Source organism: Diabrotica virgifera, chromosome 9, assembly GCF_917563875.1.
Source record: "Diabrotica virgifera virgifera chromosome 9, PGI_DIABVI_V3a".
In the NCBI taxonomy this organism is placed as follows: domain Eukaryota; kingdom Metazoa; phylum Arthropoda; class Insecta; order Coleoptera; family Chrysomelidae; genus Diabrotica; species Diabrotica virgifera.
The window spans coordinates 69,228,802-69,254,866 of NC_065451.1; the positions used below are offsets into that span (position 1 = coordinate 69,228,802).

The 26,065-nt window shown below is 32.5% G+C and overlaps 1 protein-coding gene across 1 annotated transcript in view; it reads right to left on the reverse strand.

Annotated features, from left to right (window-relative positions):
- LOC126892863 (double-stranded RNA-specific editase Adar-like) overlaps window positions 1-25,570 on the reverse strand; it is a 40,471-nt gene extending 14,901 nt beyond the window's left edge. Inside the window, exon 1 of the mRNA XM_050662673.1 lies at window positions 22,825-25,570. Within this exon, the coding sequence (XP_050518630.1) occupies window positions 22,825-25,318 (2,494 nt within the window). The 5' untranslated portion in view covers window positions 25,319-25,570. The remainder of the gene's footprint in view (window positions 1-22,824) is intronic.
- Between the last annotated feature and the right edge of the window lie 495 nt (window positions 25,571-26,065).

Here is a 26,065-nt window from a genome sequence, read left to right on the forward strand (position 1 = left end):
ACTTTTTTTAAGCAGTGTAAAAGTTTTAATGACTTTTTCCCGAAAAGTGCTTAATTTTTTGGTTATTTCAAGTCGAAATATTCGATTTGGAATTTTACGAATAAGAACGTATTTTTCATGAGCTACAACTTTGCTTTTACTGGATTTATAGACTTCATTAATACACGTTGTTCTGAAGCTATTTCCTTGTGGCATTTTTATAATTAAGTATTTTCTATGGGAAATAAGCCACAATTTTACTAAAAAATGAATTTATTAACGTTTCGAAGCCCAAATCGGGTTTCGTTGTCAAAATACAAAATACTATTGTACAAAACCCGATTTGGGCTTCTAAACGTTAATAAATTAATTTTTTAGTAAAATTGTGGCTTATTTTCCATAGAAAATACTTAATCATTAATACACCATTTTTTTTTTCATAGTTTATAGTGTACATTTTTGCAAGAATATTTTTTTCGATAAAATATTTACTTTTCGAGTTATTTGCGAAGAACCGCCTGAAAGCATGGTTTTATGGGTTTTTGAAAAACCGCCTAAAAAACCGTTTTTTAAAAAATCGCCTGAAAAGAATTCACTTACTTAAAAAATTCTATACAACAAAAGTTGCTTAGGATTATTAAATTTATCCATTGCCGGACTTTTTTAAACGCGCGTTTTTTTTTTCACCCCCGAGAAGCAGTGACTGTCACCCCCCAAGTAGAAGCAACAAAGGCATAAGTTCAACTTTGAAATGGAGGGTAAGTAGAACCTGAATTCAAATTTTCATGCAATTTGGAGTTGACCCTAAAAATTACACTCCAAAACGGTCATTTACTGGGCTATAAAGCAGCAGTGAAAATAATTCACCGGGAACAGCATATATAATATCAGAACAGATATACCAGAACATCAAAAGATTGCATTAATTATGTATCAACTCAGAAATCCCGAGATAAAAGTCAAGCTTACAGAGATGGATATTCCGAACGGTGGAAGAAAAGCGAATGGATCGCAGACAAAATAAACTGCTCGTCAAAAGTTAGGGATATAGAAAATTCTGCTGAATTTTTATAGTAGATTTTTTCGTGAACAGATTAACGGATTCCGCTAATTTTTTTTATTATTTTAGGCTTTTCTTTAGTATTTACACAGTTATGCAAAGGTTTACTCAAACTTTTTTTTTTGTACTTATACCGGGTGGAAGAAAAGAAATGTTTTTCTTATGTTAAGTTTGAGACGCTCTGTAGGGAGGACGAGGTGCAAATGGGAGTATATATCGAAATCGTATTGTAGTCTTATGTTTTGTGAACATTTTGTTTTTTGAATATCCCTGATGTCTTTAGAAATAAAAAATAAACCTTTTTTGTAATTTAACATGTATTTTAACCAAAACAAAAGTTTGAGACACCTTGTAGGAAGAAAAAGGCACAAAGGTGAGTATACATCGATATTTCGTTGTAGTCTCATATTTTGTGAATATTTTATTTTTTTAATTACTCTGATATCTTTAATAACAAAGAAACTAGACGATATTACTCTTTAATATGTATTTTAACTGACGACATGCGTCACATCACACATATGTGAAACATAGAAAAACATATTAAAGAGTAATACCGTCTAGTTTCTTTGTTATTAAAGATATCAGAGAAATTAAAAAAATAAAATATTCATAAAATATGAGACTACAACATAATATCGGGGTATACTCACCTTTGTGCCTTTTTATCCCTACAAGGTGTTTCAAACTTTTGTTTCGGTTAAAACACATGTTAAATTACAAAACCGTCTATTTTTTTCGTTTCTAAAGATATCAGGGACATTCAAACAACAGCAAGTTCACAAAATATAAGACTACAATATTATTCTGATGTATACTCACATTTGTACCTCGTTCTCTCTACAGGATGTCTCAAACTTAACACAAGAAAAACATATTTTTTTCTTCCACCCGGTATAAGTACAAAAAATAAGTTTGAGTAAACCTTTGCACAACTGTGTAAATACTAAAGAAAAGGCTAAAATAAAAAAATAGCGGAATCCGTCTGTTTGCGAAAAAAATCAACTATGGAAATCAGCATAATTTTCTATATCCCTAACTTTTGACGAGCAGTTTATTACAGCTTTTGGACAGCAAAAACGAAAATAAAAAAATCCCGAACATATAAAGAACTTATAGAAATGTCAGCAGAAAGATATAGCTAAGCAGAAAAATGTGAAGAAATATACTACATGGAATCACGGTTTTTGCTCCAAATTTTAACCATTCGGCCCCCTCGGGATACATATGTCCCACTAAAGTTTAAAAATATTTACTTGCTCAAATGGAGTTCGAGTTTGGCAAGCAAAGCGAGAGGTCGTGTGGCAGGTGTATTGGCGATAAGGTAATTTCGGATTCGAAACCTATCACAATAAAAACACCGGTTTTTTTTAAAGACCTATCGTTATCGTTATCGATAATCGTTAAACTTAAAAAGCGTTCTTGTGCGAAATAAAAATAAACTTCTAAGTGTATAATAATAATATTTATATTAGTGCTGAGGATAACATTTAACATTTAATTTAAAATGGCCAGTGGCGGAACAGGAACAATCCGAAAGGAAACCTATAGAAAGAATGAAGAACTATCTGATAGTGGCGACGAAGAATCTAAGAAGAAAACATATAAAGAAGATAAATTATATTTTGAAAAGAGTAACCTGACGAGACGAACACCGAATAAAAGCAACGACACAAATGAAGAGATGATAAAAATGATGCGGGAAGTTATGTGGAAAAATGATGAAATGATGGCAGAAATAAGAACCATACGGAAAGACCAAAAAGAAACGATGGAATATATTAAGGAGCTGAAAGAAAAAAAACGAAAAATTGGAAGAAGGTTTAAAAATGGCAAACAATAGAATAGAACAATTGGAAAAAGATAGACGGAGAAATAATATAGTATTAAAAGGCCTAACACTAGATGCTACCGACGGAAAGCCTGTAAAGGAGTCAGTAGAACACTTCATAGGAAGAAATCTGAAATTAGAGGTCAAACTGAGGGGAGCGGTGAAGATCGGCGACCAAATCTTTGTAGCAGAAATGGAAAACCTAACGGATAAGCTGAGTGAACTAAAAAACAAAGGAAAACTGAAAAATCTACAGGGACAAAAGGTGTATATAGAATCAGATTTAACAAGAAAGGAAAGGGAAATACAAGCAAAAATTAGGAAAATGGCAAAAGAAGAAAAAGACAAAGGTAATACTACGAAGATAGGATATATGAAACTGGAGATTAATGGAAAGGAGTGGAAATGGGACCATAATAAAGAGAAACTTATACAAACTCACAGAAATATCGGGGAAGGGACTTCAAAAAACTAAAAGAAAATAATGAGACCGGACCCACAACAATGACGACCAAGGCAATGAATGGGAAAAGCGATAGGGAAAAAGATGATGCAAAGGTAAACAAGGATGAAAATAGGAAAAAGGGGAAAGCTAGATTGCAGAAAAAAGGAGAGATAAAAATGGGAACATGGAATGTGAGAAGCATCAATGGAAAAGAGGAAGAACTGGTAGAAGATATGATAAGACAAAAAATAGAAATACTAGGAATAACAGAAACGAAGATGAAAGGAAAAGGTCTTAAGAAAATACACAAAGGATATTAATTACTTTGGGTAGGAGCGGATACAAAAGAAAGAGCAAAAGAAGGAGTCGGGATAATAATTGCACCGAATAGACTACAACACGTTATAGAAGAAACATATGTTAACCAGAGAATATTATCGGTGAAAATTAAACTGATGGACGAAGAAATATGGACAATAATAACAGCCTACAGAGTAAATGAAGATGCAAGAAAGGAAGAGAAAGATCAATTTTTCGAGGAGCTCCAAATGCAAATTGATAATGGGGAAGAAAACATAATTGTAATGGGAGATCTAAACGGTAGAGTCGGAAACAACAACAGCGGAATAGAGGAGTGCATGGGAAAAGAAGGAGAAGAAATGCTAAACAGAAATGGTGAAAGAATAATAGAAATATGTATGGAGAACAAACTAGTTATAACAAATACAAAATTTAAACATAAAGAAGTACACAAATACACGAGAGTACAAGACAGCAGAAACGAAAAATCAATCATAGATTACTTTTTGGTAAGCAGCAACAAATGGAAAAGAGTACAGGATACGAAAGTGAAAAGAGGCTCGGAGATTGGCAGTGGCCACCATCTAGTAATAATGAGAATGAAAACAACAGAGGAAAAAGAAGAAAAGAGAAGAAAGGTAGTAAATGAAAAAATAAAAAGTTACAAATTAAAAGAGAAAATATATAAGAAGAAATTCCAAGAAAAATTAGATAATACTTTGAAAGGTAGGGCAAAAAATACAAATATAGAAAAAAAATGGGAATATCTAAAAACCAGCATAATCAAAGCAGCTGAGGAAACTTGCGGGAAAGCAAAAATAGCAAACACTAACATGAGGAGAACAGAATGGTGGACGGAAGAAATACGAGAGAAAATAAAGAACAAAAAAGACAAATGGAAGAGATACCTAAGCACAAAACACCCGGAAGATTACGAAGCATATAAAGAAAAAAAGGAAAGAGGTTAAAATAGCGGTGAAAGCAGGAAAGGAAAGGTCATGGGAGAGATTTGGACAAAAAATGACAAAAAATTATAGGGAAAACCAAAAACTCTTCTACGGTGCATTAAAACAACTCAGACAAAAGAAAGAGCACATTATGCCGAATATAAAAGACAAGAATGGAAACGTACTAACAGAAGAAAAACAAATAATGGAAAGATGGAGAGAACATTTCAAAGAGCTAACTCATGTAGACAAGGACAACATAGGGGAGATACAAGAAAGGAATGAAGAAGAACAAGTGGAATCCATATCAAGAGAGGAATTAGAGAAAGCTATAGAAAGAGTAAAACTGGCAAAGCACAGGCAATGATCATATCACCCCGGAAATGATAAAATTCATGGGGACAGAGGGAATGGATAGCATGAAAGAACTAATGAATGATATCATAAATAGAGCAGAATTACCAAAGGACTGGAAGAAAGACATTATATTACCAATACACAAAAAGGGAGACAAGAGAAACTGTAATAATTACCGAGGTATCACCATATCAAGTATCCCTGGGAAGGTATTAGCAAGAATAATAGAGACAAGAATAAAAACCCAAATAGAAACAACTATGGAAGACACACAGTGTGGATTCAGGAAGGACAGAAGCACGCAAGACCTAATATTCACATTAAGACAAGTAAGTGAGAAGGTAATCAAGAAAAATAGAGAGATACATATGTGCTTCATTGACCTGGAAAAGGCGTTTGACAGAATCCGAAGAAAGGACGTTTGGAAGACACTAACAGAAAGGGGAGTCGACAGACACATAATAGAAGTAATAAAGGATATGTACAAAAATAATACAAATACAGTAAGAACCAATAACGAGGAATCCAAAGAATTTTCTACAAGTCAAGGCGTCAAACAGGGATGCGTGCTGAGTCCACTGATATTCTCAGTGGTACTGGATGAAGAGATAAAGAAAGCCAAGAGAAGAATGAGAAAACTAACATTAGGATACCTGCAAATGAAACAGACTCAACTATTGGAGCTACTATTTGCAGACGACATGGTATTGATAGCAGAAAACAAAGAAGACTTACAGAACAATCTTGAAATCCTAGAAGAACTATCAAACATAAATATGAAAATTAATACAGAGAAAACAAAAACAATGATAATTTCAAATACGAGGAAGACACACGCAATAGAATTAGACGGGAAACAACTAGAGCAAGTGGAATATTTTAAATACCTAGGAGTAATAATCGAATCAAATGGTAAACAAGACATGGAAATAAACGAGAGAATGGGACGAACAGGAAGCTTATTTAACACTATGAAAACAACATTTTTTGGGAAAAAAGAGATACCGGAAAAAGTAAAAACGGCAGTCGTTAAATCAGTAGTTAGACCAACAATCATGTATAGCAGCGAGACATGGACATTGACGGGGAGACAAAAATCAGAGTCAATGCTATGGAAATGAGGTTCCTGAGGAAAATAGCAAACAGAAAGAGGACAGACAAAATACGAAACGAAACAATTAGACAAAACCTAAAACTAGAACCAATCAATGAAAAAATAGTAGAAGGACAACTTAGATGGTTCGGGCACGTGTAGAATGTCGAACGAGAGGCTAACAAAACGAGTGTTCGAAACGAGAGTGCAGGGGAAAAACAAAAGAGGAAGACCAAGAGTTATGTGGGTAGATGAAATCAGGAAAGAAGTCGAGAAGAAGGGATTGACATTGGAAAGTGCAAGAAACGTAACGCAAGATCGGAAAGCATGGAGACTACAATGCCAAACTCAACTCCACCAGCCTTACACCTAAAGGTAGAAAGGCTTAGGACTAAGTAAGTAAGTAAGTAAGTACTTGCTCAAATACGTCCCGATTTAAATTTAGTTTTGCTTTAGTGGTCTTTTAGTGCAAAAGCAAGAAAAAAACTGAATTCATGAAGACTGACTTCCGGAGTCACTTACAGATTTATTTTCACAAGTTCTCGACGTTTTAATGCGTTTATATTTAGGGGAGTGCATATAGATTTTCACTTCGGAAAAAATCAAACAAGATAGAACTTTTTGTAATTTCATTAAGAAATGTTTAATAAACAACCTATAGTGCGGCAGATTCGTGCAAATATTTATAAGAATGGCACATTTAATGATACAAGCATATAAATTGGGCCACATATACTGCACATATAAAGGTTCAAATTTAGATATGAGGCCATCTCAGATTTTGCCTTTTGCAAAAATGGCGGTCATTTAAAATGGGCGACTATACATATGTGACTAATAGCACGATATCTTTTGAATGAAAAGTCCGATTTCAACCAAATTTGGTACATAGGTTCTTTTTGTGATTTACAAGGTCTATGTCGTGAACGGGAAGAATCGGTTTACCAGAAGTTGTGTTTTTCCTGGTTTTTCATGTAAAACTATTTTATATTATGTAAATAATTTATTTTCAATTTTTTTACCCTGTATATATTAATTTTTCATAATGGTAATACCACCATTGAAAAGAGCGTAAGAATATGTTTTAGAAAATATTTTGAACTTTTTAGTTATGTTAATTACCATTTACTAAATGCATAACATATCTTCACATGTACCTTTGTGTGGCAGATTCGTGCAAATATTATAAGAATTATTGTGAATTTAACGGTAGAAGCATATAATTTGGACCACATATACTACACATACAAAAGTTCAAATTCAGATATGAGGCCACCTCAGATTTTGCCTCTTACAAAAATGGCGAGTATTCAAAATGGCGGCTAAACATATGTGAGTAATAGCACGATAGCTTTTGAACGAAAAGTCCGATTTCAGCCAAATTTGTCATCAAGGTTGTTTCTTGGATGAATAAGATCGATGTTTTGAACCGGAAGAATCGGTTCACCAGAAGTTGTGTTTTTACTGTTTTTTTTTTATGTAAAAATCTGTTGTTTTTTTTTCAATTCTTTCACCCTGTATATATTAATTTTTCAAAAAGTTAATACCGCCATTGAAAAGAGTGTAAACATAATTTTTACGAGAGATTTTGAACTTTTTAGTTATGTTAATTACAATTTAATAAATGCATAACGTATCTTCAGATGTACCTGTGTGCGTCAGATTCATTTTGAATGCCCGCCATTTTTGTAAAAGATAAAATCTGAGATGGCCTCATATCTAAATTTGAATCTTTGTATGTGTAGTGTGTGTGGTCCAAATTATATGATATAACCATTAAATGCACAATAATTCTTATATTATTTGCACGAATCTGCCGCACATAGGTTTATAGGTACATGTGAAGATACATTATGCATTTATTAATTGGTAATTAACGTAACTAAAGAGTTCAAAATATTGCCTAAAAATATTTTTACGCTCTTTTCAACGCCGGTATTAACTTTTTGAAAAATTAATATATACAGGGTGAAAGAATTATTAGAAAAACAACATGTTTTTACATAAAAATCAGGAAAAACACAACTTCTGGTAAATCGATTCTTCCGGTTCAAGACTTTGGTCTTGCACATCAAAAGAAGAACCTATATACCAAATTTGGTTGAAATCGGACTTTTCGTTCAAAAGTTATCGTGCTATTAGTCACATATGTATAGTCGCCATTTTGAATGCCCGCCATTTTTGTAAAAAGTAAAATCTGAGATGGCCGGCCTTTTATCTAAATTTGAACCTTGATGTGTGTAGTATATGTGGTCCAAATTATATGCTTCTACGATTAAATTCACAATAATTCTTATAATATTTGTACGAATCTGTCACACATAGGTACATGTGAAGATACATTATGCATTTATTAAATGGTAATTAACATAACTAAAATTTTCAAAATATTTTCTACAAAATAATTTTATGCTCTATTCAATTGCGGTATTACCTTTTTGAAAAATTAATATATAGAGGGAAAAAATTGAAAAAAAAACATATTTTTTACATAAACAACCAGTAAAAACACAACTTCTTGTAAAACCGATTCTTCTGGTTCACCACATCCATCTTGTAAATCAAAAAAAGAACCTATACACCAAATTTGGTTGAAATCTGAAGTCTCGTTCAAAAGTTATCGTGCTATTAGTCACATATGTATAGTCGCCATTTTGAATCCCCGCCATTTTTGTAAAAGGTAAAATCTGAGATGGCCTCATATCTAAATTTGAACCTTTATATGTGTAGTATATGTAGTCCAAATTATATGCTTGTATCATTAAATGTGCAATTGTATCACATATCGGCCGCACTAATATCAAAAAGTTCTACTCGAGAAGTGGGTGCTTCATTTTTTATTAAACAAGTGAACTACGAAATTAGATGTTTTTTAAATAACTCCGAAAATATAAATTTTTGAAAAAAAACTGACTTGGCCAATGAAAAATTCAGAAAATTTTACAAAAAAACATTCTATAAAGATTTTTCTAAAATTAAATCTGTAGCTTCTATGATTTTTTATTTATAACGCTAAAGTCACCCTTCTCACAAACATTGGCGCACTGTAAACTAGCGTACGGCGAAGTGTACGATTGAGTTATTTTAATGTAATTCTTTAACTAATAGACCAAATGAAAATTTACAAATTGAACATGAAAGAAGAATTATTAAGCTATCTTATGGTTATAATAGAAAGAAATAAAATGTATGGGAATAAGTAGGGTGTGGGCGGAAAGTGAGCCTTACATAATTTTTGTTTAAAAATGATGTAAAAATGTGTAACGAATACAATTTTTCTTATAAAACTCTCAATTTTGCACAACTTACCTTTCAAGCATCTTTCTAAATGATGTTTCATTCAAAAAAATCTTAAAAATTTAATTCTAATGATATGACGTCTCAAAAAATGTAATTTTTAAAATCTTCGTAGATTTATAGAATTACCACCACTTTAAGACGGTATTACTCAAGTTTGAACAGATCTATTACAGTTTTATAAGTGCTTTTTTTAAGCTTAGGATGTAATCTTTAAAATGCACTAAATTATTTTACTTTAGAAATGAAATAAACTATTTCTTTTTAAGAAAATTAAGAAAGATAACAAAAATGTAATACAAAAACCGAAAATTACCAGCTAAAAAAATGTTTATACAAAGTGACCAAAACTTTTTTCTGTAAAACTTACCTAAAATACATTTAATAATAAGCTTCAACAATAATAAATGTTCAGCAAAAAAAATTTTTTTTAGCTCTTATACAGTATGGATAACTTTTTTATTATCAGTTTAACGAAAAAAAGTTATTCTTTATAAAATGCTCTGTATCGTATATAATCTAAGATGCAATCATCAAATATAAAATTTAATTAATGTTATACGAGGTATGTCAAAAAAATATGAATTTCACTCAAGAGAAAAGTACCTTTACATTTCACAATATCGAAAATTGTTATTATGAAAAGTTGTTTGGAATTAAAAATATTTGTTTTAGTGTTTAATTACATCCTCCTTAATTAAAATATTGTGAATAATAAAGGCACTTAACTTAAGAAAAAATCATATTTCTTTACATACCTCGTATAAAATTAAAAAAGTTTGATATCTGATGGTTGTATCTTATATATTTTAGACCAGGCAGGGAGAGCATTTTATGAAGAATAATTTTTTTTCGTAAAAGTGATAATAAAATAGTTATCATAATTGTAATAAAACGATGATAAGTATCCGTAGTTTGAGAAAAAATTAAAATTTTTTTTTTTTTATTAGAATGATGTAATTGTATATCTAGACATAGTTTCTAATTTCAAACAACTTTTCTTAATAGCATTTTTTGATATTCTGGAATATAAAGGTACTTTACTCTTTAATAAAATTCATATTTTTGACATAACTCGTATAAAATTGATAAAATCTTATATCTGATGGTTGAGTTTTAGATTTTTGACTATCCAGAGCATTTCATTAAGAATAACTTTTTTTCGTAAAATTGATATTAAAAAAGTTTTCCATGTGGTTCCTAGCTACGCAGACACACTGTATAAGAGCTTCTGTATAAGAATTTTCAAATTGCAATGCCATATTCGGATTCAGCATAATCAAAAACAAAATAGAAACATATTTGATCAAAGTAAAATGATGAATTTAACGATAGTTTTAAAATTATTTATACAAAACAATTGTTATTGTTTAAACAATTAATAAACAATTAGCGGCCAAATCTGCGAGTAGAACTTTTTACTTTAACATGTATATAAACTAACAAAAAAAGTTTTAGAAAAATACAAGCTTGTTTGAATTTTTCCGAAACAATGCATGTTTTCGTTCTAATTGCACTCCCCTAATTCGCTTTTTACCATTTTCATCGAGAATTTTTAAACAGTACGTGAATATTTTTAAGCAAATCATGGGAACACGACATTGATGTTCACAACGTGTTTGTAGACTTCAAACAGGCATACGACTCAGTCAAAAGGAACAAACTATACTATATATTGGCTGAATTGGCAATACCACACAAGCTAATAAGACTCATTAAGGCCACAATAGATGAAACTCAGGCAAGTGTACGAATACAAAACCACCGGACAGACTTTTTCAAAATTTCGCAGAGGCTAAAGCAGGGAGATGGGCTGGCCCCAACATTGTTTAACCTAGCACTGGAGTATGCGGTTAGGCAAATGCAAACTGGACGAGGAAACCTGCTGACCAACCGAACGGTTCAACTGGCCGCTTATGCCGATGATATTAATATTATGAGTAGAACATCAACAGGAGCACATGAAACATACGCAGAGTTAAAAACACAAACAAAAATGCTAAGTCTGGAAATTAACACAGAAAAAACAAAAATATTGACTCAGACGAGAAGAAATATAGTCCCTCAAAACATTATACATGAAGATGACATTGAAACGGTTGGAAAGTTTACATGCCTGGGAGTAGAAGTATATGCCGACGGATCAGAAGATGGAGAAAAACGGAAGAGAATAACGCAGGCAAACAGAGCTTATTTTGCCCCTCTCCCATATATTTCGGTCTAAAAGCATCCACCGAAATACAAAGATGAGAATCTATAAAACCTTAATTCGACCAATAACATACTATGGCTGTGAAGCCTGGGTCCTGAAAGAAACATCCAAAAACAAACTCGACACATTCGAAAGGAAAGTACTGAGGAGAATATTAGGACCTATGAGGGAAAACGGAATCTTCAGAAGTCGATACAACAACGAGCTTTATCAACTCTTTAAGGAAACACCCCTGTCAGACTTCATTAGAATAGAAAGATTGCAATGGGCCGGACATGTGATAAGAATGGGAGAGGATAGACTACCAAAAAAGCACAGAATGCTAGAATGCAGGCAAAGAGACCGGTTGGAAAGCCAAGAAAGCGCTGGGAAGACACAATAAACAGCGACGCACAAGCCCTTTTAGGAGTCCGTGTATGGAGAAGGGCAGCCACAGACAGGCAAGGGTGGAGGCAAAAAATAAAGGAAGCCAAGGCTAAATTTGGGCTGTAGTGCCGTAGAAGAAGAAGAAGAAGTGAATATTTTTCAGCATTTATATCAGTGATACTGTGATACACCATATTCTAAATATGGTATAGTATTTTGATAGAAATATTCCTGATTTTCTAGGAATAATCCTGATGGGACAATAGTGTCCCAATGGTATTTTTAAGCGGAACATATTTAACCCATTGGGTTTTTTGCAGTATGTTGAAACGAAGGTTTTCTGAAAAGGAACTTCAATTTTTAGCCGATAAGCTTTCAGATATTGAGAGTGAACTGGACCGTTTTGAGACTGATGACGACAGCGACAAAAACTATGAGACAAAGACAACAACACTTGGACCATTTTTTCATAGGCTACCACTGGGATATATATGTCCCAGTTAACAATACCAATGGGACACATATGTCCCATCTGTCAATGTCAAATCTAAGAGAAAAAATCTTATGAAAACCTTTTTGCGTAACATAATTACATACAAAAAAGCTCAGGAATTACAATTTCAATTCCGTTATTTAAGTAAAAAAAGTGGGGCTGAAAGGGTGAAAGAACCGTTGTTTCCGCTTGGATTGACATGAAATTTGGTATACACATAGATAACATGTCAAAGAAGAAAAGTGTTAGGGTCGTTTCACTACGGAGAGCAATGGATTGTATCCTTGCCTTGTATCTATTGTTGTCGTCCCCCTTCGTATTTACTCAGTGTTTTTGTACGTTTGCCGACAGTATACCTGGTATTGGATACATGGGTACGATACATTGATCGGTGTAAGGCTTGGCGCCTCGTAGTGAACAAACCCTAACTGTGCCGATGTGTGCTTTTGCCTGGGGGTGACTTTCACTACTTCTCGGGGGTGAAAAAATATACGTTCAAAATAAGTCCGGAATTTGATAAAATGACTAATTCTAAGCAACTTTTGTTCTATAGAGTTTTTTCACTAACTCAATACTTTTGGAGTTATTTGAGAGTGAATATGTTCATTTTTAATAAAAAAACACGTTTTATACGGTTTTTTGCAAATAACTGAAAAAGTAAGTAGTTTATCGAAAAAAGCATTCTTAACAAAAATATAACTTCTAAAAAAGTGAAATTGATGGTGTATGTATGAACTCTCTAGACCCCGTAGAAGTAAAGTTGTAGGTAATGAAATATATGTTCATATCCATCAAACTTCAAAGAGAATATTTCAACGTGAAATAACCTAACCAAAGAATGATGCACTGTTTGGGAAAAACTCATTACAACTTCTTTAAAGTGTTTAAAAAAATATTTATTTTTGCTTTTAAAAAAGTTTCTAGAATCAAAAGTAAGCAAGTTACGCTCAAAATAAAGTTGGTCCCTTTTTTTGGTCAAAAAACTCGGGAAAATCACCCCCTAATTAGCATCTTAAATCAAATTAATCGTTACCGCTTCACAAGTTACTTTACTTACTATGTATTATTTATATGATCTGTACGTTTTATCGGTTCAAAGGGCTTATCGGTAAATTTATTTTAATTTTGAAAAAAATGCTTTGTCTCAAAATAATTTAAAATTTATTAGTAATGCTAAAAATCACAAAGAGTAAAAAAATATAGGTTTTGCTTTTTTATTTTTTTTTGTTGTTTTTCTGTTAGGCAAAAATTGGTTAAGATATGGTTGTTCAAAATTTGCATACACACGTGATTATTGACTAGTTCAAGCCCTTTTAACTACAGCCCCTTCAAATTTAGGCACTTTGAACCTATGAACCATACGGATCATTAAACAATACATACACGAGTAAAGCAACATGTGAAGTGGGAACGATTAATTTCATTTGGGATGCTAATTAGGGGTGATTTTCACGATTTTTTTACCAAAAAAAAAGGACCAACTTTATTTTGAGCGTAACTTCGTTAATTTTAATGCTAGAAACTTTTTTAATAAACAAAAATAAAGCTTTTTTTTAAACACTAAAACGTTCAAATGAGTTTTCCCCAAAAAGTGCTTCATTTTTTTTTGTTATTTCACGTTGAAATATTCGATTTGCAATTTGGAGAGTATGAGAGTATATTTATTTGGAGAGTATATTTATTTTTCGTTAGGTGCAACTCTTCTTTTACTGGGTCTAGAGATCTCAAACATACACCATTTTTTGTCACTTTTTTATGGGCTATATTTTTGTTAAGAATGTTTTTTTCGATAAAATGATAAAATACTTACTTTTTGGGATATTTGCAAAAACCCGTCAAACGTGTTTTTTGTTAAAGAATGAACATTTTTACTCGCAAATAACTCGAAAAGTTTTAACTTAGGAAAAAAATGCTATAGAACAAAAGTTGCTTAGAATTAGTCATTTTATCCATTTTAGGATTTATTTTGCACGTATATTTTTCACATCCGAGAAGGAGTGAAACTCACCCCCATGGCAAAATCACACATTGGCACAATATCACTTTTCTTCTTTGACATGTTACCTATGTGTGTGCCAAATTTCATGTCAATCTAAGCCAAGCCGTTTTTTAAAATCTACAGGTTTTGCAATATTTCCAAATATTGCAATTTTTGCAATACCGTCACCGAACAGACTAACATAAGAGAGAACGAGAACAACATAGCTTTAACAAGCGGAAAAAGATCAAAGAGTTTATTAATAATAATTACAAGAAAATACAACTTTGAAGGTTGGTAGACGAGAATAACAAATGTATTATAGACAAGAAAGAATAATTTACAGACACGTGAAATTTATATCAAAATTTTTTTTGCGGATTATGGTAATGCAATGAACACTGTTGAACTAGATCAGGGGTTCCCAAACCTTTTTGTACCACGCCCCCTTTTGTTGAAATGAAAGCTTCTCGCCCCCCCCCCCTTTACAATAAATTGTATGGGCCTAAATATGAACAAAACAGAAACAAATAAGTATTAGCTTGAAAACAAAACATTTATTTATGCTGCCATAGGATACAACAATATCAGTTTCCATAAAATACAAAAATTATGAATAAAAGAAAAATAGATTAGGTTGGTTAGTGAGATGGATGTGCCTGCATTTTATTTACTAGTATGCCTATTCGTGGCTGAGTTTTAGTAAGTGCACAGCACAAATCACTAGCAACATCAAGTTTATTCCGATACTTTGTTTTAATTGCCACAAGTGTTGAAAATCGCACAAATAGTTACTTGAAAAAGGCAAATATAAATGAAGACCTTCCCGTGATACACTAAGATACACTTTGAAATATTTTAACCAAAATGAAGGTTTGTCCATTATAACAAAGAATTTGGCAGAGGAATTATGCAAAATATCATTTGGATTTATTTGCAAAGCATCTTCTTGAAGTGAATCACGCAGGGAGTCTATGTTGACATGGAATGGATTAGTTGACATTCTGTAAATAAAATTGTCATAAGTGTTTGGGAAGTATTTCTGGAACTCTTCAATTAGGCTCTCCAAATGGTTTGATATTTGGATTTTCAAACTTGATCCTTCATAAATATCCTTGAAGCGTGTTTCTTCTGAGATTGGCTCTACTTTAGAGAAATTTGAATAATTTCAGAGGTTTGTTGATATTTTCCGCCTCCAAAGTTGAGTAACTAAGCCTCCATCACAATGAGTAACTACTATATTTGAGTCTCCACCCTGCAGTTTTAGGTTAAGGCTGTTCAACGAGTCAAAGATGTCTGACAAATAAGCCAATATTACTTGGGTACAATGTTTTTTGAAGGCCATGTTTAGCTCATTTTGCTTTTGATGTTCCCAGGTGATTACTTCATCTCAAAGGTCAAATAATCTTGCCAAAATGTTTCCTTTTGAGAGTCATCGTACTTCTGTATGAGAGTTTTAAACAGTCGAGTATTCAACGCACTGTTTTTTATGTACTTTACTACTTTAATACACAACTTTAAGACAGCCATAAGTTTATTTGGAAGGGTTTTTGCTGCCAAGGCTTGTCGATGTATAAAACAATGTATCCCAATCACATCAGCATTTTTCTCTATTACTAATTGCAAATAGCCTGAACGAAAACCAAGCATTGAAGGTGCGCCATATGTACATAAACTGATCAGTTTTTGCCAAGAGAGTTCATGTTTGTCAAAAAACTGCTCTCACACTGCTTTCATAACGTTAATAGCTTTTGTCGTGGTCTTCAGTCTCCAACTCTGTAGAAAAAAGTAGCTCATCTTTCATTCTTTCGTTTTGAATACACCGAACATAAACAATTAACTGATAACATTGTGCTATGTCAGTACTCTCGTCTAGCTGAATAGCAAAAAATGGCGATTATTTTACTGCATCAACTACCTGGTTTTGTATGCTTTCGGTCCTATCATCAATGCGGCGTTTCACAGTGTTGTCAAAAAGAGGTATTTGAGATAACTTTTGTTTACTCTGCGTTACCAGACACAGTTTAACAAGCGGTTAATTTTGAATTTTAGAAAAATAACTAAATTTAATTTAATGTTCAACTTGTCTTACGCCCCCCCCCCCCTGATATGACTTCACGCCCCCCAAAGGGGGCGCCCCCTTCAGTTTGGGAACCCGTGAACTAGATGGTCCAAAGATATTTAAAAGTGAGGCAATAAAAGGCCTCTACAAGAAACTAAATATAGATATTGTCCTTTTCATGAGCATTTTTCAGTGCGTAACAAATGATAGGAAAAAGGGTAAGTCCGTGATAATACACATTTATGACATTTATTCTAACATGACACTTTAGTTAAATATGACAGTTGTCACATTTTATTTTCAATTTGGAATAAAAATAAATCAAATCTGTTTCTTGCATTTATAAAATGGTATTTTCTTTGATTTGTATAGTCTTATAAATTATACAGATTATATTTGTAATATATTTATATATGTATCGGTTTTAGAACGTCTTTCGACGTTGTCCGATGCCTAACTTCCACGTCCTTCTATCATCCCATTGGCCATCTCTAAGATCCCTTGCACTCATTGCTTTGGTTACCCCTTCTTTCCATGTCTTTTTGGGTCTTCCTCGTTTTTTGCGGTTTGGTGGTACCCACTACATGATCTTTTTGGGCAATCTTGTGTTTTCCGTTCTTTGAACATGCCCATACCAAATCAACTGTTTCCTCTCAATGTCTGTTGTTAAGTAGCCATCTATTCCAATTCGTCGTCTTACTTCCTCATTTCGAACTCTTTCCCTACGGGATATACCTAACGATCTTCTAAACACATCCATTTCTACAGCTTCTAATTTTTTCCTGTTGTTCTCGGTTATTCTCCAAGTTTCTGCTCCGTAAAGTAGGCTGCTTTTAATAAGTGTTTCATAGATATTCTATTTTCGCTGTATTCCTATTTCGGAGCTCCAAAGTATTCCATTTAGGCAGTCAATTGTTCTTCTAGCTTGTGTTACCCTTTTCTTTATTTCCTCATCGTCTTTTCCCGTTCTATGGAAGATTACTCCCAGGTACGTGTATTCACTACAGGATGTGATTTGTTCATTATCCTCTAGTTCGATATTGGATAACTCAGCTCCTATGGGTAGGTATTTAGTTTTTTCCACATTAATTTCCAAGCCCCACTGTTCATATTCCTCCTTTAGTTTTCTTGCCATATATTGTAGGTCGTCTTTATCATTAGCTATGATCACTTGGTCATCAGCAAATTGTAAGGTATAAAAACAAACCTCTCCGAGGTCTATACAAATAATATTTGTAATATTATTATCTAATTAAAAAAAAATATTTTTTTATTATGGCGCCATCTATCGACAACTAGAATAATCACCGAACTAGAATAATTACCAAAGTAATCACTGACGTGCCTTTTTTTCTGTCACATACAATTTAATGCGTTAGAAAGAAATCGAAAAACTGTGACGCACTAAAAGATGATCATGAGAAAAAGAATAGCAACAGAATGCGATCAAGTATCCATTGAATTTTTAAAAGTTTTTAAAGAGAACAATCTAAATATCCAAGAATGCAAGTTCAAAACAAAGCAGCGACTATCACCGTCTAATATTGTTCTAAAGCTATTTTCTTGTGGTATTTTAATATAATTTACTGTTTTTAATGTATATGACCAGAGAAAGACCACCTACTCGTTGAACTGACCATCTCAAGAAAATATCAAGAAATTGGATGCAGAGTGCTCAAAATAGAGCACAATCGAGCTCAAAATAGAGGCCTATGTCCAGCCAATGAGGTGGTGATGATGATGATAATGATGATGATGATGATGATGAATGTGTATACAGTAGTAAACTGTATCACATTCTAAGTTTAATGAGCCGTACCCTTAAAGCACCTATTCTCCAGAAAAAGAACAAAGTAGAGACAATATACTTTTCTATTTTGTAGCTATTTTGTTCATTATTTATGTTGGGAAAATGCCAGACAACCAGGATTATTAAGCTTGTCACGCACGGGCATCTAAACCTATGGCTTAACTAATAGACCAGGGCGCATCTGTAGAAATATTAGTACATTTGGAAGTTGAGAGGTGACTCAAATTTTTTTGCAGAAATTGCTTGAAAATAATTCAAATAATAATATTTGAGTTATCCTCCCTCTCAAAAAGGTCTGGAACATTGTTTAAATAATCAAAATGTCAAAAAATGAAGGAAAAATTCGATTTTTTTCTTCGTTTTTTGATTATAACTTTAAAAGTATTCATTTCCGAGAAAAGTTGTAGTGACATAAAAATTGCGTAATTAAACTTCCTATAACGTAGAATTAGTTATAATTTAAAAAATAGTCACCCTTGTTGCAAAATAGCAATAATTGCGAAAAAAACCATACAAAAACAAGTATTCGCATTTTACGTTTTTCAACCATTTATGCTACACTTAAGGACCTTCATAGTTTACCCAGAAAAACTTGATGATGCAGAAAAACAATGCTATAAATTTCATTAAGATCGGTTCAATAGATTGTGCAAACTAAATTTTGCAATCCAGCTTTCGCAAAAAAAAAATAATTTTTTCAAAATGTTACAGGACTAAAAATAAAGCAGATAGCAAGTTGAAATTTTTTTTACGTATAGAAGTGTACTGTACCTTTCATTTGCAATTTTCAAAATTAAAATCGAGTATCTACCACGGCGTCAGGATTTTTTTTAAATAAACATTAATTATTGGTGCTACGCACAGGACAGCGGATAGTTTACTCTGATTGGGCATTCCAATGACCTTTGATAATGATTGATACATTTTAATTTTTATTACATTTCGATATAAATAAATAAATTTGTTTATTGCAAAATAAAAACACATACTCTATCCTATGAAATAACACTTTTTTAGCAAAAACTTTCTTCGTTCATATATTTTAACTTGGAAAATAAAAGTTTATTATTTTTAAACATATACAATTGTTTAAATAATATTTCACAAACAATAATAAAATTAGTTTGATTTTTGTGGAATTAAAATATTAAAATAAAACAAAATATAGAGTAAGAAAATAATATATTAATGTTTATTTGAAAAGTTTCCTGGCGCCGTGGTAATTAATCGATTTTAATTTTGCAAATTGAAAATGAAGGATACAGTACACTTCTATAACCAAAAAAAAATTCAACTTGCTATCTGCTTTATTTTCAGTCCTGCAACATAAAAAATAATAATTTTTTTGCGAAAGGTGGATTGCAAAATCTATTAAACCGATCTTAATGAAATTTACAGTGTTGTTTTACTAGATCATATAGTTTTTCTGGGTAAAATATGAAGGTCCTAAGTGTAGCATAAATGGTTGAAAAACGTAAAATGGGAATACTTTTTTGTATGGTACTTTGTATGGTTTTTTTCGTTATTATTGCTAGTTTGCAACAAGCGTGACTATTTTTTAAATTTTTAGCAAATCGTATATTGTAGGAAATTTAACTACGCAACTTTTATGTTAGTACAACTTTTCTCTGAAATGAATAGTTTTAAAGTTATAATCAAAAAACCAATAAAAAATCGAATTTTTCCTTCATATTTTGACATTTTGATTATTTAAACAATGTTCCGGACCATTTTGAGTGGGAGGATAACTCAAATATTATTATTTGAGTTATTTTCAAGCAATTTCTGTAAAAAAATTTGAGTCACCTTTCAACGTCCATCTCAAAACAGATGCGCCCTGGACTATAATATATTATAGATTTATTCACGCGGCGTGCCCCGAACGTATTCTGAACTTAGCGTTCTCCCTCTGGGTAAGTTCAGAATATGTTCTGGGCATACTGTGCGAATAAGTCTATAATATATATTATAGTTTAGCTCCCCGTGCGTGACAAACTTGAGTGATAAGCACACCAACATTCCTACTAACCAGACGAGATGACAGATAAAAAATGTATTAATTTTGATAGCGCTCTACAACCCTACAAAAGGGAAATACATACATACAAAAAAAGTCAATCAATTTTGGAAAAGACCTACAACGCTGCTGATGTGAAACCTCCTTGGTATTGCCTTGGCTGTAGACTTTAAACATTGAAGACAACTTTCTCTGTCAGTGTTTGACATAAGTCAGTGTCACAGTCAAGTTTTAATTTTGACTTTGACAAATGACATTAAATATTTTTATAAATATAAAAATAACCTATAAAAGTTTATTAAGTTCTATTATTTGTTTTGTTACCAGTAATAAGTAGCTATATAAAAATTAAAATAAGATTATTGAAAAAAGTAAAACGTTAAATGTAATTATTTTGTCATTTACCATAACCCATAATACTCATTGTACCACATGGAAGTACAATTATTAGAAATACTATTTTATGAGTTGTTAAATACAACTCCTAAATACTTCTATACTAAAATACTCCTAAACTACTTTTTTGGTATATAAAATTGGGAATTTCTGAAGAAAATGTATTATTAGGAAATAGTGGATATCCAGTCCTCAACTGTCTAATACCATTGCAGAATCTTCAGACAATAGTTGAATGCTGTATAATAAATCCAAAATTGCTTCAAGAATTGAATGGTGGGCTACAACAATGTTGTAAGCGACAGAATTGAGATTATGCAGGAGATGAAAAAAACATATTGACAAGCTATTTATGAACATACGGATACCAACATTGCGGTACGAAAAACTCAGGGAAGGCAAAATGTTTTTAGCCAGATTGAAAGATGCTCGTATTGGTCTTTGGATATACAATAATATTGCATTAAAACCTCACTTTGACCCAATATGTCGCTTACAACATTGTTGTAGCCCACCATTCAATTGTTACTAAAAGAACATTTGGTATTTTGAAGAGATTTCCTGTTTCAACATGTGGAACGAGATGCAAGTTACCTTTTGTTCACAGAGTAATATCAGCTTGTTCAGTTTTACATCACCGTACCAAAGGGGTTAATAGTGATGATTTATTTATGATAAAATATAGACAATTAAATGGATAACCAAACAACATACATTGTGTCTGGTACATACAAAAAACATATTTATTATTAGGGGCCGTTCAAGTATTACGTAACGCAGGTTGGGGGGGGGGGGGGTAAAAAATCTTCAAAAATTGTGTTACGTAATACATGAACGCCCCATTAACGTGTGTTGCGGAGGGAGGGTCAAAAATCTTCAAAAACCGCATTATGTAACACTTGAACGCTCCTTTACCTCATAATTAATGTTTTTTAAAAAATCTTATAGTGTGTCTAATAATTTGGCCAGGGACTGTATACTTTAAAGTAAGTTATGTCACATTCCATTAAAAGGAGTTCCACAACTAGCAAAAATGTATGAATAAACAAATTGTTTTAAATGATAAAAATATAATAGGAGAAATAGCTTTATGGTGGTTTTCTTATTAATTTTTTTGGCAGTATGTTTAATAGTCCTGGATACCACATACCAAATAAACGATTATTAATAGCAAGGTAAAAATTTTTTCATAGGTTAATGGTGTCGAGTCAGACAAACTTTGATGTTAGGGAACACTGGAACAGGGGAAGCTTTAATTGTGGAATGTGATAAATGTGTCATCCTGGCACATATAATTGTGAAAACTAGCAGGCTGTTTTTAAGTTTATTCAATATCCAACGTTATATGCAGTACGTAAATCGTTCTGCTGGACATAGGGAATATACATTGAGATCATTGTGGCAACTGTGCTAACCTGTGTTAATTGAAACTTTTGTTCGAGTACGAGTTTCTGGTGCAATAGAGCTGTTTGAACGAATAGAATGAGTGATTTTGAATGCAAGGCAGTCCAGAATAAATCAAAAACAAAGATTATGACTGATAAATTAATAATTTTACTTTAATTTTTAAAATATCTTTTATTTAAAAATTAATTTCCAAATTAAACAGACACAATTTTCCCATTACTGTGCATGCCCAAAATTGCAAGCTATATTACAGATAACTCTGTAAGGTTTGAAGCTGATGCACCACTGTCAAGTAGTAACCAAACTGTAATAAAGCCCTAGAGAAGAATGTGCGAGAAAAATTAAACGGACAGTATAGAACACCAAAAACACCAGTTTTAACATATGGAGCTGAAATGTGGTCACTAACACAGAATGACCATGAGCTGTTTAAGCTTTTTGAGTGAAACATTCTGATAATAATAAATAGAGGATTAAAAGAGTAGATATAGGAGTTTTGGGGAAGCTGACATGAGATTTATTAAGATACCACTCCTCAGATGAATTGGGTAAGTAATCTAAACAAAAGAAGATGCAACAGTGAGAAAAGGATTTGACCAAAGAGGACTAGTGAGATGGCATACTAGAGGTAGATCAAATTTAGGTACCTGGACAATTTGGAAGGTTACAATATCCATAAGAGGTAAAGGACAGAGAAGAGTTGCTAGAGATACGACAGAATAGGGGAACATTTCGAAAGATGTTAACGTAATAAAATGTTTGAATACATCTTACCTGCAAGAACTTTACGTTTCGAATGGATCTCATCATTTGACATCAAATTTTTAAACTTTGCTTTCACCAGGTTTCCAATAGTATCTGCTAAATGTTGATCTTTTACATCATTTGGGGAAAAGCTAAGTATATCACCACCATTATAATTTTTCAGCTTTCTCAAAGCAACAGTGGCAGCTGCTTCTGTTGCCGAGCTCTTATTGCTTCCACTTCCTAGGAAAGTATTGCCATTAATGTTTACCGAAACTTCAAACCTATCATAAGGATCACTGGAATTCTCAGTACATGTGAAATTGGCAGAAGGATATAATGCACCCAAAATAACTGAAGGCTTATTAAATAATTTGTTTTTTATCTCTGTAGTTGTAACATCCGAAATGGAAATATTTTTTAATGCTGTTGCTGCAGCTTCATATTTTGCAGATTGTTTTGATGTGCCACTGCCATAATACCGTACACCATCTACTTCAACACAAATCTTAAACAGAGGATGATCTTCAATAACATTATAAATCAGATTTCCATTTTTTATTTCATTTAATACTGATATTGGATTTTTTTCTAGACCATTCTGGTTACCATTTGGTGGTGAATTTATTACAGAACTGGTTGGAGACTGTATTGATGTTAAAATAACTGAAGACTTTTTCAACAATTTGTTTTTTATGTTTGTATTTGTAACATCCGAAGTGGAAATATTTTTTAAAGCTGTTGCTGCAGCTTCATATTTTGCAGATTTTTTGGATGTTCCAGTCCCACAATACTGTACACCATCTACTTCAACACCAATCTTAAACAGAGGATGATCTTCAATAACATTATAAATCAGATTTCCATTTTTTATTTCATTTAATACTGATATTGGATTTTTTTCTAGGCCATTCTGGTTACCATTTGGTGGTGAATTTATTACAGAACTGGTTGGAGACTGTGTTGATGTTAGAACACGTACAGCAGCATTGTACTTTGCTTCTTTTTTAGAATTCCCTGTTCCGTAATAATATGAACTATTAAATTCTACAACACATTTAAAAAACGGTTTGTCAGAGGAACCACATACTACAAATTTATATTCCAATCCATTTCTTAGGTTGTTTAAAACTGAAACTGGATGTTCAGAATTATTCCAATGAATTACTTCACTACATTCATATGAATTGAAATGTTCATTCGACTTATATTCTGGCTTATTCTGATTCCTGTTCAAATGTGCTGCTGGATTTAAATTAGTCTGTAAAGCTGCCACTGAAACTGGTTTTAGTGATCTTTCTACTACGTTTCCATTAGATTCCTGTACAGAATGGTTCCCTTGGTCCACCAAATTATATTGTAATCCATTTTGTATAGAATTCAGGACAGGTACAGGATTTGGATCACTAGTGTCACAAGTTGATTTTTCTGGTGATTTTACAGTTTTAATTGCTGGGTTGGTATTATCAGTTTTAGGGATATTCTGCATTGTCTCCTTTTTGAAAAACTGAATGGATTTCAATGCTCTTCGAGCTGTGTTTTGTTTAGCTTCAAGTTTTGAATTACCAATCCCATAATAATCTTCACCATTAAAATGAACACACATTTTGAAAAATCGTTCATGACTAGGACCCCACTCGCCAACCAATTCATATTGTAATCCATTTTGTATAGAATTTAGGACAGCTACAGGATTTGGATCTGGTGATTTTACAGTTTTAATTGCAGGGTTGGTATTATCAGATTTATGGATATTCAGCATTGTCTCATTTTTGAAAAATGCAATAGATTCCAATACTTTTCGAGCTGTGTTATGCTTAGCTTCTTGTTTCGAGGGTCCACTTCCATAATAGTCTTTACCATTAAAACAAACAGACATACTGAAAAATGGTCCACTACTGGAACTCCCTTGGTCAACCAATTTATATTGTAACCCATTTTGTATAGAATTCAGGACAGCTACAGCATTTGGATAAGTTGTGTCACAAGTTGATTGTTCGGGTAATTTTACAGTTTTAATTGCTGGGTTGGAACCCCCTTGGTCAACCAATTTATATTGTAATCCATTTTGTATAGAATTCAGGACAGCTACACCATTTGGATAACTATTGTCACAAGTTGATGTTTCTGGTGATTTTACAGTTTTAATTGCAGGGCTTGTATTATCAGATTTATGGATATTCAGCTTTGTCTCATTTTTGAAAAACTGAATAGATTCCAATACTTTTCGAGCTGTGTTATGTTTAGCTTCACGTTTAGAGTGTCCTATTCCATAATAGTATTTACCATTAAAACAAACACACATACTGAATGTTCCACTACTGGAACCCCCTTGGTCAACCAATTTATATTTTAATCCATTTTGCATAGAATTCAAAGCAGCTACTGCATTTACACAGCTATTGTTATAAGTTGATGATGGTTCAGGTGGTTTTGCAGTTTTAATTACTGATGGAGTGTTATCAAATTTAAGTGCATTCTGTTTTGTTTCAAGGTGTTCTTTGATCACTGGTGCATCCATCATAGAAGTTAATGTTTTTATGCTTATGATTAATTATATAACAACAATATAACACGTAAGCACACTGTATATCACAACGGATACTATAATATAAAATATAATAAAAATCCACCATTCTCTTGGTTATAACCGGTTAACAATGAGTCATAACTATAACATCTTCTTTTTCTTCTTTTTTGCTGTGTTCATCAACTGACTTAGTTGCACAACATGACAATCGATTCACGAGTTTATTTTAATTGCAGTTGATGTTCATAATATTATGGAATTGGGGAATCAAAACATAACATAAGCTAAACATAACACAGCTCAAAAAGCATTGGAATCTATTCAGTTTTCCAAAAATGTGAGACAGACATAAGGTAAGCTGAATGTCCATTCGGTAGTATCGATAGTTAATCGATTCATCCGAAAACCACAGATTTCGATTAAGTCATACCACTTTACGGCGTTCGTATGGAGACCTACCACCGAACAAAAGTTGTTCGGTGGACCTACACAGAGGAGAGGAATCAAGATAGGACGACCTTGAAATTTTTGTACACAATTGTGCCTGTTTGCTTGGTTTCTCGCTAGGGCGGCGGTGGCGTAGAAATAGATGCTACTTTTGCATTGGACTGAATGTGAAAATTTCGAAAATAATTAATTATTCGTAGTTAATATAAGATTATTGGTTTTGGTGGTTAATATTATTTAAATATGAGTGCCAAGAAAGCTTACACTAAAAGAACTTGCTTCGTACCGGGATTT